The following is a 12,673-nucleotide window of genomic DNA, read 5'->3' as shown; positions in this document are numbered from 1 at the left end:
GAAGGACTTCCATGAAATGTGCCAGTCAGACTGCTAGTATAAGTTTGGATCCAGTTAAAATCCATGCTTTTCTGGAGAAGTGCAATAGTTAAGACCACGAAACTGTGATGTCATACTGCCTTGGTTAGACTCCCAGATGCACCATTTACAAACTGTGTGGCCTTGCCAAGTCACTTAACTTCTCTGTGCTTTAGTATCCTTATTTGTAAAATAGGGATAATGACAGTACCTACCTTATAGAGTTTTCTAAGGACTGAATAACTTAATATATGCCAAAGCACTTAAAACCTACCTGGTGGATAAGTGCAAGCTATCATCATCATCATTATCATCACCAAACTGATATGTCTTGACACATGCCATGGGATGGTGGCTATGACTCAGCTCCAGAGAGAGTTTAGTAATCAGCAATAGGCCTCTCATCATGACTTTCTATATAGCCAATAACAGTGATGCTTTGAACCCATGGGACTTTGTACCTCTCCATGCTTCCATCCAGGGCCTCCCTTTCCTGGTGCAATTGGAGAAAAGGATCCCTGCACAGAGGAAGGCAACAGGTACAATGTGAATGTTATATGGGAGGGAGAGACTCACTGGCTGGCCATTATCAAAGAATAGTGGTTGACTCTTCCCCGAAACGAGTCAGTCACTCAGGAGCCCCACAGACATGGATGAGGAGATTAGAAGGGCAGGGAGCATGGGCACTACCTAGCCTTGGTGAGAGACTGCTGTGAGGGACTGTGGGCGGCATGAGCCAGCAGAAGGACACAGAAAGGGCAGAGGAAGTATAGAAAGGGGTCTGGTTGAGATTGGGTGGTAGCAGGAGAACGGAAACTGAAAACAAATCACCAGCTTTGTAATTCTGCAGTAACCTTCTCACTTCCATTTCAGATTATCAAGTGCCAGGGAGGTGATTCCAATTTTACAGGTAAAGAAAATGAAAACACAAACAGGTTTGGTGACTCACTGCTGGTTCAATTTTATTTCCTTTGCACTGTTGTTTTTAATAAGCAGGACTGAAAAATTAGATTTCATTTTTGGATTTGTATAGCCCTGCTCTATCCTGGAAACAGACCACTAACTCCCTACTGCAGCCACAAAGTACCAAAATATCCTATGGCCTCATCCCTAAGACTTCCACCAATTGTCTGAACAGTATCAGCTGCATTGATTAAACCAGTGGCTGTGTTACTGCCCACGCTGAATCATCTTTGATTTTAGTTTCAACTGAATTAGCTTTTGGTGATTTGTTTTTCTCTTCAGGCTGCTTGAGATCAACAAGTTAAGACAGGTAGTCTGATTCCATGGATTTTTTCCTCCACTGTGGTTTCCATGTGTGCTTCTTGATTAGTTTGCAGCTCCGGCTGATTGACAGGTATAATGTCTATTTCTGAGACCTATTTAGGTAGCTTGGCCTAACCCTGAGGCTCTCTACCTGACCTGAAAGGGCCCTGTCTAATCTGAGATAAACATACTGCCCTGTGTGTGATTTGAGAGTTGGAACATTTCAGACTACTGTGAAGGATCCAATGAATGGAGGTACTCATTCCCCAGCTCTACCTTGGTTCCTGGGACAGAGGAGCTGTCTAAAGTTTGGGATGCCTGGGGCATATTTCTCCATCAATAAGACAAGTATCCATGTTGCAGAAACGTGGAAATGGCCTTGCACAGCTATAAGATTTTTAGTCATTTTCTGCCTAGAGGTAAGACAACACATAAAAGTCAAGAGTAAGGAAGCATGGCACCCAAATGAGTGAACGTAGTCATCTGTTCTCTGCTCATCTTCTGCAATCTTGGATAGGAAGAATGGAAATTGACAGCTGGAGGGGTGGGGGGAAGGTGGGAGCAGGGGGTTGCAACCTCACGGTTAATGACTTCCCTAGACCTCAGACCACGAGGTGGGCTCTTGGTTACCCCATAGCAATCCCAAAGAGCCTCAGGTCTAATAGGTCTCTGACCTATGTGATGCCAGAGTTCCCTCCTGTAGAAAAATGATACTTAAGGGAGCAAACCAAATGTTAACAGTATGTGTCAGAGCTACACAAGCTGTACCAAGAGGAACTCTGTAGCAGTCACCAACTACAGGCAAAGCACCCATCCTTCTTCTGTCTCCCCTTCAGTACCTAGCATGATACTGCCTACACTGTGGTTACTTAGCCACTCAAGTACAATAACCCTTTTGGCTCCAACCTCTTCTTCGTCTCAGTTCTAGGAAACAGTTCAAGAGAAATCTGACTGGCAATCTTTTGCTTGGTTCATACTGTTATTTTGTAAAATGTGAAATTTTATGCATTCTGTCTGGCCTTCATTTCAAATAAGATACTAATGGAACTGGTATACTATTTAAATTTTACTTCCTTAATCAGAGAGGGAGACAAACCATGAGAGACTCTTAACTATAAGAAACAAACTGAGGGTTGCTGGAGGGGAGGGGGATGGGGGAATGGGGTAACCGGGTGATGGGCATTAAGGAGGATACGTGATGTGATGAGCACTGGGTGTTATACGTTACCGATGAATTACTGAACTCTACCTCTGAAACTAAAATAAATAAACAAACAAATAATAAGTAAATAAATTTTACTTCCTACATAACAACATTCAGTAAAATTCCACCTTTTAATTTTGGAATATTGACATCATATAAAAATTTCCCTCTAGAATATATTTCTCTGCTCAATAACTTACCTTGTAGACATCATGACTGCCAATGATGGCATCGAAGAGTGTGTACAGGTCATTGAGAAGGTCCACCACCTCAATGGGCTCACTCATGGCTGAGATGGTGGTGAAGCCCACAATGTCACTGAAGTACAAGGTGACCAAGTCAAAGCCCTCAGGTTCAACCGTGCAGCCCTTTTTGAGGGATTCGGCAACTGATCTGAAAAGTAGACACAGCTATTCCTCAGAGGACAGTGGCCTCCCTGCATGCCACACGCACATCTGCTAGAACACAATTTCTCCAAAATCACTGCCAAGTAAATGAGGAAGAAGATGTCGTCTGGATGAAAACATTAACTCTTTAATTTAGTCTATTAATATATTTTGAGTGCTTATGATGAGCCAGGCACTCTGCCAGATGCTGGAATACAGCACTGAACAGACAGCCCTGGTCTGTGTTTTTGTCGAGATTTTTCAGCTTTCCTTCTTCCTCAGCTGTCCCTTCACTCAGGGAATGATCCCAGGTAGTTGCTTTGCATGAGACCAGTTTCCCCAATTATCTCCTAGAAGATCATGTTACAACATGATCAGGTGCCTTGGAAATTTTGGAAACAGTATCAACAGGTAAGGCTTTGAACTAAGGAAGGAAAAACCTAGAAAAACAACTCTGCTACTGTCCTCTAGGAGCTCAAAGAACTGACTCCTTTTAATTGGTCAGCTTCCAGGCAAAGTCATGAAGTGACACATAGAAAAACTGAAGCACCAAAAACTTAAATGACCAGCATGCTCCACAGGTAGTGGGAAATTAGGAAGGTGTGCTCTACTTCCTTGGTTTCCAATTCATCTTTGATTTGAAGTTGTGACTCAAGCCTACTGGGAAAAGAGAGGGTGCAGGACAGGGGGAGGGAACAGTTAGTTGATGGGTAATTTTTTTTTTCTATTTTTAATAGAACACACTGTTACAAGGATTCACACTCCTCAGGTGTTCACACATACGGTGGTAGCATCTGTGTTAGAAGCTTTTCCGTTTTCTGTTTTTCAATTTCCAGCTCTTCAGTCCGTTCCCGAATCAAATCTTCCAAGTTGCTAGAATATTGCTCCAACATTCGAAGCATGGAATCAATGATATTGGTCTTCTTCCCTTTATTGAAAGTCTTAAACTGGAAGTAAAACAGAACAAGGAGCCAGGGGAATTTTTACTCTCCAAACTCAGAGATGATAGAGTAGGACCCCTTATCACAAATCCCTTCCTCTAAAATGCCAGGGCACAAGAAGTAAACCTAGATATAAATAGGAAAAGTCACCACTCAACCTCATTGTTACCCTGGCCCATTCACAGGGCTCTTTTTCCCTGAGTGGCTCTTCCCCCTACCCTTCTGGCTCTTTGAAGTCCGAGCAAAGGTGCTCTGGGAAGGATTCTCCAGCTCTCAGATGCTTTCACATGAGTAGTAGCCACTTCAAAGGCAATAGGATCTGGTCTTGAGCCCAGGCCATTTGTGAGTGGAATAAGGGGAGAGAGGGCAGGAGAGTACTGTTTTACCCTTCTGGATAATCAACCTACGAAGTCATCCTGACTTCTAATGCCACTGTGTTACCAGTGCTCGGACAGTGGATGGTTCCTTGACCTCTTAAATATGACCCAAGATCTACATGGTTAGATCTACCCCTATTTCTTACCATCTTACCATGGAAGTCCAGGAATAATGATGTGGTCTAGCACCTACCCTTCATGTCAGTCAGGCTCATGTAGAAATTCAACTGGTCTTGCCCCATTCTATGCCCTGATCCTTTAGAGGTGGCTGCATGCCACAGATTTTTAATGTGCCCTCCTGAGGCCCTGTCCATCTACAGAGACAGGGAGCTTGGCATAGCACTGGAATCACGAGGGGGTAGCCCCTCCTTGCTGATGTGTTCAGCATGCACAAGGCTGTGTTTACAACAATAAAAAGACTGGTGGTAGTTTTGCTGAGCAGACATCTAGGAATCTTGTCCCAATGAACCTTCTTATGCAGCTGGGCCACACATGCTCCCCTTAGCACTCAATGCCCCAAAGCTGATACCAGGAGTTTTCTTCTGAGCCTGGTCCACATCGACATGTCTACCAAGGTCCTGCAGGTAATCTCAGTATTACCTGCTCAGTAATAACCTCTCAGATGTTTAAGGCTCCCCTATTGCCTAACCCAGGGAGCCTCCCTCTCCTCCTCTTCCCGTTTAAGTTTTATTAGCTGCAGGGAGTGCGCAGACTATCCTGGTCTTTCAGACAATTTAAACTTCCACCAAAGCATTTCAGTGAAGGCAGCCCCACCAATGTCTGTTTGAAGGCTGTACAATGTGCACTCCTTCTATCTATCACCAGCTTCTCTGCTGCCTTCTGAAATAACATCTCTAGCATCAACACAAGGGCAAATGCTTTTTCTCTTGCCTCATGGAAAGTTTTCAGAAATGTGACCTTCATGGTCCTTTGCCTTTTCCATACTATTGAATACCTGTTTGAGTGTCCTCAAGAAACCCAGCCAGGCTAATGGAGGCATTGTTAGTTGGGGACATGGATGACTACATATGGAGGGCCCCTCGGGCTTTCAACCCAACTCCTTCTTTTTTCCGCCTCAGATGCCTGCCACTCACAAAGCATCTCAGTGCTGTACTCCAGCCAGGCTCAAAAGCCTCTCCACCAGAGCTGACACAGCACTCACAGAGAGCACCCTCAATTTTGGTATCCTGTAGTTTCAACAAAGCCCTAAGCTGCGTGTTCCAACATAAGAACTGCACCCTAGCTCCCCTTAGCAGGGCTCTCTCTGCCTTTTCCTCATTTCCCCCTTTCTATCCCCAACTCTAGGGAAAAAATTAGCCTCTTCAGAAATTTAGTATCTTAAGGAGAGAGTTTACCATTTTTTGTGCACTCTATTGCCTCAAGTAGTTCCCTAGGAACCTAAAAAATCTCCTGCTTTTGTACTCCCCGTTTGCACTTTCTTCAGTCATGAGCATCTTTCGAAGACCCTATGTCTTTCCTAACCCCTCAAAACCACCTGGCATCACTTCAATGGTATACTCAGCAGAGTTCTCTGGGATCTCCAAAGCAAGCATGGCTCTATGAGGACCTGCATCTATTCTATGATACCCATTTTTAACAGTCTCAATGCCATTGCCTTGCAAGTGCCCAGTGGTTCAATTCTATTTCTGAAAGGTTGGTTAGGTCAGGTTGGGGATGGTCTGGAACAGAGGTTCATATACAGAAGCACATTAAAATCAACCATTGCGCTCTTGGAGGATGTGCTGGGGATGCTCCAGTATCCAAGGCCTCCAAGTAGCCACCCCAATGCTTCCTCCCCAAGAGGAGTGATTTTTTTTTTCTCTTGCAAGAGCTTCCTTTCACAATATGATGAGAACCCAAGGAGTTAGTTTTCAGTAGGCTGGCTTTAGGATGACTTCTGGGCAGTGCTAAGATTCACAGAGTCCTTACCTGATTAAATATTTCATCAAAAGTTGGTCGCTGTTCTGCAGCTTCAGCCCAGCACTGCTTCATCAGCTGGAGACATTCTGGAGGGGCATACTCAGGAGGAACCACTGGTCTGTACACAGGAGGAGGCTTCTTAAGTCTGTCTATGATTTCTGTCCGGGAGTAAGAAGAGAAAGTTGTACAAATCATAGAAAGAGCACCAAGATTTGACAAAGATCATTGAGTTTTAGCAAAGAAAGAGGTTAACCAGGGAAAAAATCACAGAAAGGCCATCTCCTTTGCTTTTTCCTCAAGTGGCTTGAATGTAAATTGTTTCTGAGCAAAGGAAGTATTAGTCAATTGAGGAGGGGACAAGAAAATCAGTTGGGCCAGTAGTATCATTTAGGCACAGCTTTATCCTGCTTTTAGGTTTTAGGTTTTAGATGTGTCCTATCTGATGTCAATTCTAACACTACACCTCCAATGATCTGGCTCCCTTCACCTACCTCCAAATCATCTAAACTTTCCAATCCCCACAGTAGACCCACTTAGCCCTCCCTGAAGGCCCAGGCCCAGCCCAGATGCACGCTGTGAGCCCTGCCTGGCCCCTAGGAAAGAGGATTAAGAACTCCAATAAATAGTTCAAGACCTCATCTGGATCCTCCTAACTGCTTGTCCTTGAACTTCACTTTCAGTGGAACATTTACCATGTATCAGACTATGGGCTAAGGACTTTGAATGCATTCTTTCATTAGATTCTCACTACAAACAGATGAGGTAGGAGCCCTTATTTTTATTTTACAGAAGGTGAAAATGAGGAACAGAGAGAAAGTAAATTGTTCAAAGTCACATGGCTAGCTAGGGGTGCCTGGGTGGCTCAGTTGTTAAGCGTCTGCCTTCAGCTCAGGTCATAATCCCAGGGTCCTGGGATCAAGCCCCGCATCGGGCTCCCTGCTCGGCAGGAAGCCTGCTTCTTCCTCTCCCACTCCTCCTGCGTGTGTTCCCTCTCTCGCTGTCTTTCTCTGTCAAATAAATAAATAAAATCTTTTTTAAAAAAACAAAAACAAAACAAAGTCACATGGCTAGCAAGTGACAGAATTTGAATTTGACCCCAGGCAGTCTCAATCTACTACATTGTCCCGCTTCCAAATGCCTCAGACTTCAACTGGGAGTTCCAAAACTCCCTATTCAGACCCAAAAGCCATTAGTGACTGAGAAGTCCAGATCAGGCAGACTGACAAAGAGTGAAAACTCCCTGGAAGTAGGAGAAAATAGTTAGCCTTCAATGTCCTCAGCAACCCACACTGGACCTCAAACTGTTCTCTCTGCTTCCAGCCTAGCCTTCTATTCTTCTTAAATTTATTTTTAAATTTAAATTTAAATTTAAATAGATAAATCTATTCTTAAAACACGAACCAAAAAAAAAAAAAAAAAAACACACACACAAATTTGGCCATGTCACTTTCTTGCTTAAAACCCTTTCACGACTTCTCATAACACACAGGGTAAAATCTAAGCCCTATCTCTTCAGCTCATTTCTTATCCCTAACCCCCTCCCCACAGCCCCAACTCCAACAGGCACCAAACCTTGCTTGCCCCACCAGTGTGCCCTTCCCACCCCTATATTGGCTGTAACACTCCAACAGTGCTGCTTCATACCATAGTAAGTGCCCCCTTGTCTCCATGAAAGAAGGGGAGGTTGTTGCCTCTGACCTCTCAGCTCCTTCTGATATTGCACCTCTGCTCCTTCAACCCAGGTTGACCCATACCAGTAATGGTTTCTCCATTGCAGTGCCCTGCTCTCAGTGTAATAGAGTCCATGTGAACCAACCCCTTGGAGAGTGACTGCCCTCATCCACTCTCTGGTAAAGGGAGTCCTTATCTTTTTATCAGAACACCACTGAGTTGAACGGGTTACCTCTCCATTTAGGCCCAGCATAATTCATGCCCTTGAGGAGCTTAGAGTTCAATGGAGGAGCTATACAGGGACCAACAATATGTGTTCTAGCAGATATTCCACACAGGTAAGCACAGAGGGGGCACCTGGCCCACACTGAAGAGGTCAGAGAAGGCTTTCCAGAGGAGGTGACAAAAATTGGATGAGGCAAAGTGGGGAGAAGGTGAGGGCATTCCAAGGACTATGAACAGCTCTCTTGAAGGCACAGAGGTAAGAGAGACCATGGTACTTTCAGTCATGTGGTTTAGCTGGAGTGTAGGGAGTAACAGAACATAAGCTTAGAGAGGTGGCTAGGGGCAGATTTCAAAGAGCCTTGTATGTCACGTGAGGAATCTGGGCTTCATTGACAAGTGATGGGGAACAGTTAGGGAGTTCTGAGTAGAGGAGTGATATGGGACTCTGAGTGGGGGCAAAAGATAGCTAAGTATTTTGGGTTTCTTTGTTTTGTTTTGTTTGTATTTTTTATTTTTTTATTCTGAAATAAAGTTAGACTTCCAGAAAAGTTATAAAACTTGTATAATAATTGCCTGTATACCCTTCACTCAGCTTCTTCTAATGTTAATAGCTTATATAACCATAGTACAATGGTTGGTACATTACTATTGGTACATTACTATTACTACTGTTCTAGTCTTTATTTGAATTTCATCAATTTTATTCCTAATATTCCTTTTCTGTCCCACAATCCAATTCAAGACCCCATATTGCATTTAATTATCGTGTCTCTGTCTCCTTCAGTCTGTGATGTTTCTTCATTCTGTCCCTGTCTTTCATGACTTTTGATAAATATTGGCCAATTATTTTGCAGAATGTCTCTCATTTGGGATGTGTCTGATGTTTTCTCCTGGGTAGATTGTTATGCATTTTTTGGCAAAAATTCCACAAAGGTGACATTGTGCCCTTCTCAGTGCATTATGTCAGGGGGTACATGATGACAGTGTGCCTTGATCACTTGGTTAAGGTGGTGTCTGCAGGATCATCCTCCCCTAGTAAATTTATTATTTTTCCACTTATAATTACTACATATCTAGTGGGTTCATACTCTTAGATTATGCAAATATCCTGTTTCCCCTCAAACTTTTGCCCACTGATTTTACCATTCCTTGATGGATTGTGCCTGATAGGCAATCATTTTGATGAAAAATGAGGATGAAAGCTTATGGCATGTCATAGGGAAAGTATGGAAGGACCTTGCCATCCAGGCGCATCATGAGGGGTACTGAAATACCTGACAGGGAGTGTCTCAAAGTAGAGGAGGCTGCTAAAAAAAAAAAAAAAAAAAGTCCAACATAGGTCCTGTAGGTTCTTGGCTAATGTTCCAGTTTGGAAAGGGCCAACTTCTTGGGTTGGGAAACTTCTTCAAAATGCCTAAATCTGTTTGGTTCTAAGTCCCACCTGCACACAACACGGGCTATTTGCAGACTAGCAGGCAGTTAGCACAAACACATAACTGTGTTCACTCTTCCGGCAAATTACAACCGCCTGGGTTAGGCTGATGATCTGGGTCATGGTGGGCCCCTAGTGGCCTTTTTTCACCTCCCGCTTACCTTTGGCAGGCAGATCCATCATGCAGAATGGGGTGCCCCGGACCATCACTTCTTGCATGATGATGGCAAAGCTATAGACGTCTCCTGCAAAAGAACCTAACCTGCTGCCCTTTGGGGCTCTCAATAGTTCAGGGGCCGTCCATAGCAACTCTGAAAAGAAAGCATTGTGTAATGAATGCAGGGAGGATTAACTGACAGTGTTTGCAATGCCCTCAAGGGTTCCAAGGGTGCTGTTTCATTGACTGCTTTATATTTTTATTAGACAGACTGGCATGCTAGTGCCCCCCGCCCAGGGTCCAAATCTATGAATCTAAGAAATTGCACACAGAGAAAGCATACTACTCTCCCCACTCCAGGACCATGAAGGCAGATAGAGCGGAGGTGTGGGGCAGGACAGAGAAGCTCAAAGTAGAAAAACTATCTGGCACTTGCTTTCTTGCTCTCTTGAGCCTGCAAGTAGCAATTGGCAGGCTTCCAGGGAAAGGCAAGTGCACAGCCACTCTGGTTGCCATGGATTTGCTATTTGCTGAGATCTATATGTGTCTGGTAATTTGATTGTGCTGGGGCTCAGGGATTCACAAGTTGCTTTCTCCAGGTCTTCTCTAAGAGGATTAGAGGATCTCCAGGCCTCCTCTATTCCTCACAGAGCAAGAAGATGCAACAATTCCTTCAAGTCAGTTCTACAAATATTTATTGAGGGTCTACTATGTACTGGGCACTACACTAGGTGCAGGGATGGCACTAGAGATGAATTAGACCTTGCCTCTGCCCTTGTAGAGTTCACAGAGCAATGGGCAACACAGACATGTGAACCCCCTAACTGCAATACATGGCAGGGCTATTTAAGTAATATATAAAGAAATACACAGTGGGGCACCTGGGTGGCTCAGTTGAGCGTCTGACTCTTGGTTTCAGCTCAGGTCGTGATCTCGGGGTCATGAGATCGAGCCCCCCACCCCCCACCCCCATCAGACTCCGTGCTCAGCGTGGAGTCTGCTTGAGATTCTCTCCCTCTCCCTCTGCCCCTCTCCCCACTCATGTGCCTCTCTCTCTCTCTATCTCTTAAATAAATAAATAAATAAATAAATAAATAAATAACACATTCACACATTAGTAATATAAATGGAGTAGTCAAAAGTGGGAGGGAGCATTTTACATGGAATCATATGAAATTGCCATTTCTATGGGTAAAAATGGTTGAATAATGACAATTCCATGAGGCTCAAACTAAAAAAAAAAAAAAAAAAAAGGAGAGAGAGAGAGAGAGAGAGAAAACTGAGCTGATCAAATTAATCCAGGAAGGCTTCCTGGAAAAGTTAGATCTTAAAGGATCTTGTTAAAAAGGTCAAGGATGCTGTTTCCTAGAGCTGAGAGGGTAAGGGCTTTGCAGGGAGAAAGAACAGTACGTGCAAAAGAACAAGAAGTAGAAAGGAGCAAATTGCAGATGGGGGTGGTGGTAAGCAGATTAGCTTGGCTGAAGAGAAGGGCTCTGTTAAGGAATAATGAGAAATGAGAAATGGGGTTGATGAAGTGGGGGAGGGAGGGTGGCTAGAAGAATGAGGGCAGAAGGTGAGAGGCCCTGAGAGCCAAATGAAGGCATTTGGAGTGAATACAAAAGGCAGTAGGGGTGCAGGAGCTGGAGAGGGATTTGATGAAAGCTGTATTCGTTAGATTAATCTGGCAACCTGCACAAGCTGGATTGAAGGAGAGAGGCTGGAGTCAGGGAGACCAGTTAGGAAGTTATTACAGTAAGAGCCCAAGGCGAGGTGAAAGGGGCCTGAATGGGGGTGGGGGCGGCAGCAGCAGGACAGGGAACCAGATACACAGGAAGGCTATAATGGAGAAGGTAGTAACAGGGCTGGGGATGGACTCAATGTGCTCCTTGGCGGGAAAAGGTCTGGAGTAAACAAGGGGTTGAAGTCCAGAAAGGAAGGCTGGAGAAGAGTCTGCTGAGAGTGGGGGTAGTGGGGGAAAAGTGCTGGCTACCTTTTCATCTTGTTAATTTTGAGGTATTGGGAAGGGAGCCCAGGGGACAAGCTCCTGTGAAGCAGAAAGGAGGATGGAAAGGTCAGAGATTATTTTGGTGTGTGAGTGAAACCCAGGAAAGAGAAACTCACCCTGGAAATTCCTATTTTAAGCCAATCCTGATCAAAATGGTGGAATAGGGAATTCTAGCCTTACCCCCAATCATGTACTCATCTTCCCTCCTTGTCCTCCAGGTGTCCCCAGCCTTTGTCACACACACACACCCCCCACTCTCCCGCCCCCATGAAAGTCTCTGATATAGTCACTATAGTGGTTTTGCCTTTATGTCTTCTTGCCTAGGAGGACTTATATTTGCAAAGAACTCCCAAAGAGACTGAATGTTACTTTGGTCAAAGGAATGCATTTCTGACTGTGGGATTTCAGGAATACATTTTTGATATGGTTTGGAGGAGGAGGGCAGGAGGGTTATCTCGCAGCAAGAAAAATGCAGCTGTTTCTTCTGCCATCCTCTTTCCTATACATTTAAAAGCACAAGAAGGGAAAAAAGGACAGAACTCTCCAGTAAAAAGCTGGGTGATTAAATACAATCATTACCAAAGAGTATTTTCAAAGAGCACTTACATGTGTGTTGTTAATGGCTAAAATGAGGCTTTATCTGTGCTATACTTATGTAATTGAAAGTGGACAGTAATGAATACACTTACAACCCACCCCCATTTCCCCATCCCCACTCTAGAGCCAAGTAAGAGCCACTACCTACCATTAGACTTGAACTCTTAGGAAAACTAGAAAAATTACTTTGGCTTGTTTAGCATCTACTGATGCCAGTACTAACTCTGAGCCTTGCTGTGGTGATAAGAATCAATTGTGGAGAGCCAGTGCGGTGAAGTGCAAAAGAACAGAGAGCTGAAAGTCAAGAGACCGAGGTTCAAAATCTTAGCTTGTTCACTAAGTCGCTCACCTTACTGAACCTCAGCTTCCCCATCTGTAAAACAGAAGTTGAGCCAGATGATCTGCAAGAGGCTCGCAATTATAAGATTCTATTAGCCCTGTCATCTATGGAGGAAGCAGCAAGTTTCCTTATTT

At 44.2% G+C, this 12,673-nt stretch overlaps 1 protein-coding gene across 1 annotated transcript in view; it reads right to left on the bottom strand.

Annotated features, from left to right (window-relative positions):
* Positions 1 to 12,673, bottom strand: part of GUCY2F (guanylate cyclase 2F, retinal) — a 90,272-nt gene that overhangs the window by 16,199 nt on the left and 61,400 nt on the right. Inside the window, exons 10-13 of the mRNA XM_036078947.2 lie at positions 9,602 to 9,751; positions 6,122 to 6,270; positions 3,658 to 3,821; positions 2,689 to 2,881 (exon numbers count right to left, since the gene is read on the bottom strand). Coding sequence (XP_035934840.1) covers positions 2,689 to 2,881; positions 3,658 to 3,821; positions 6,122 to 6,270; positions 9,602 to 9,751 — 656 coding nt within the window. The remainder of the gene's footprint in view (positions 1 to 2,688; positions 2,882 to 3,657; positions 3,822 to 6,121; positions 6,271 to 9,601; positions 9,752 to 12,673) is intronic.

The sequence above is a fragment of the Halichoerus grypus genome, chromosome X, assembly GCF_964656455.1.
Source record: "Halichoerus grypus chromosome X, mHalGry1.hap1.1, whole genome shotgun sequence".
Taxonomy (NCBI): domain Eukaryota; kingdom Metazoa; phylum Chordata; class Mammalia; order Carnivora; family Phocidae; genus Halichoerus; species Halichoerus grypus.
Note: the sequence above shows the minus strand (reverse complement) of the source record. Positions and strands in the feature narration are given on the sequence as shown.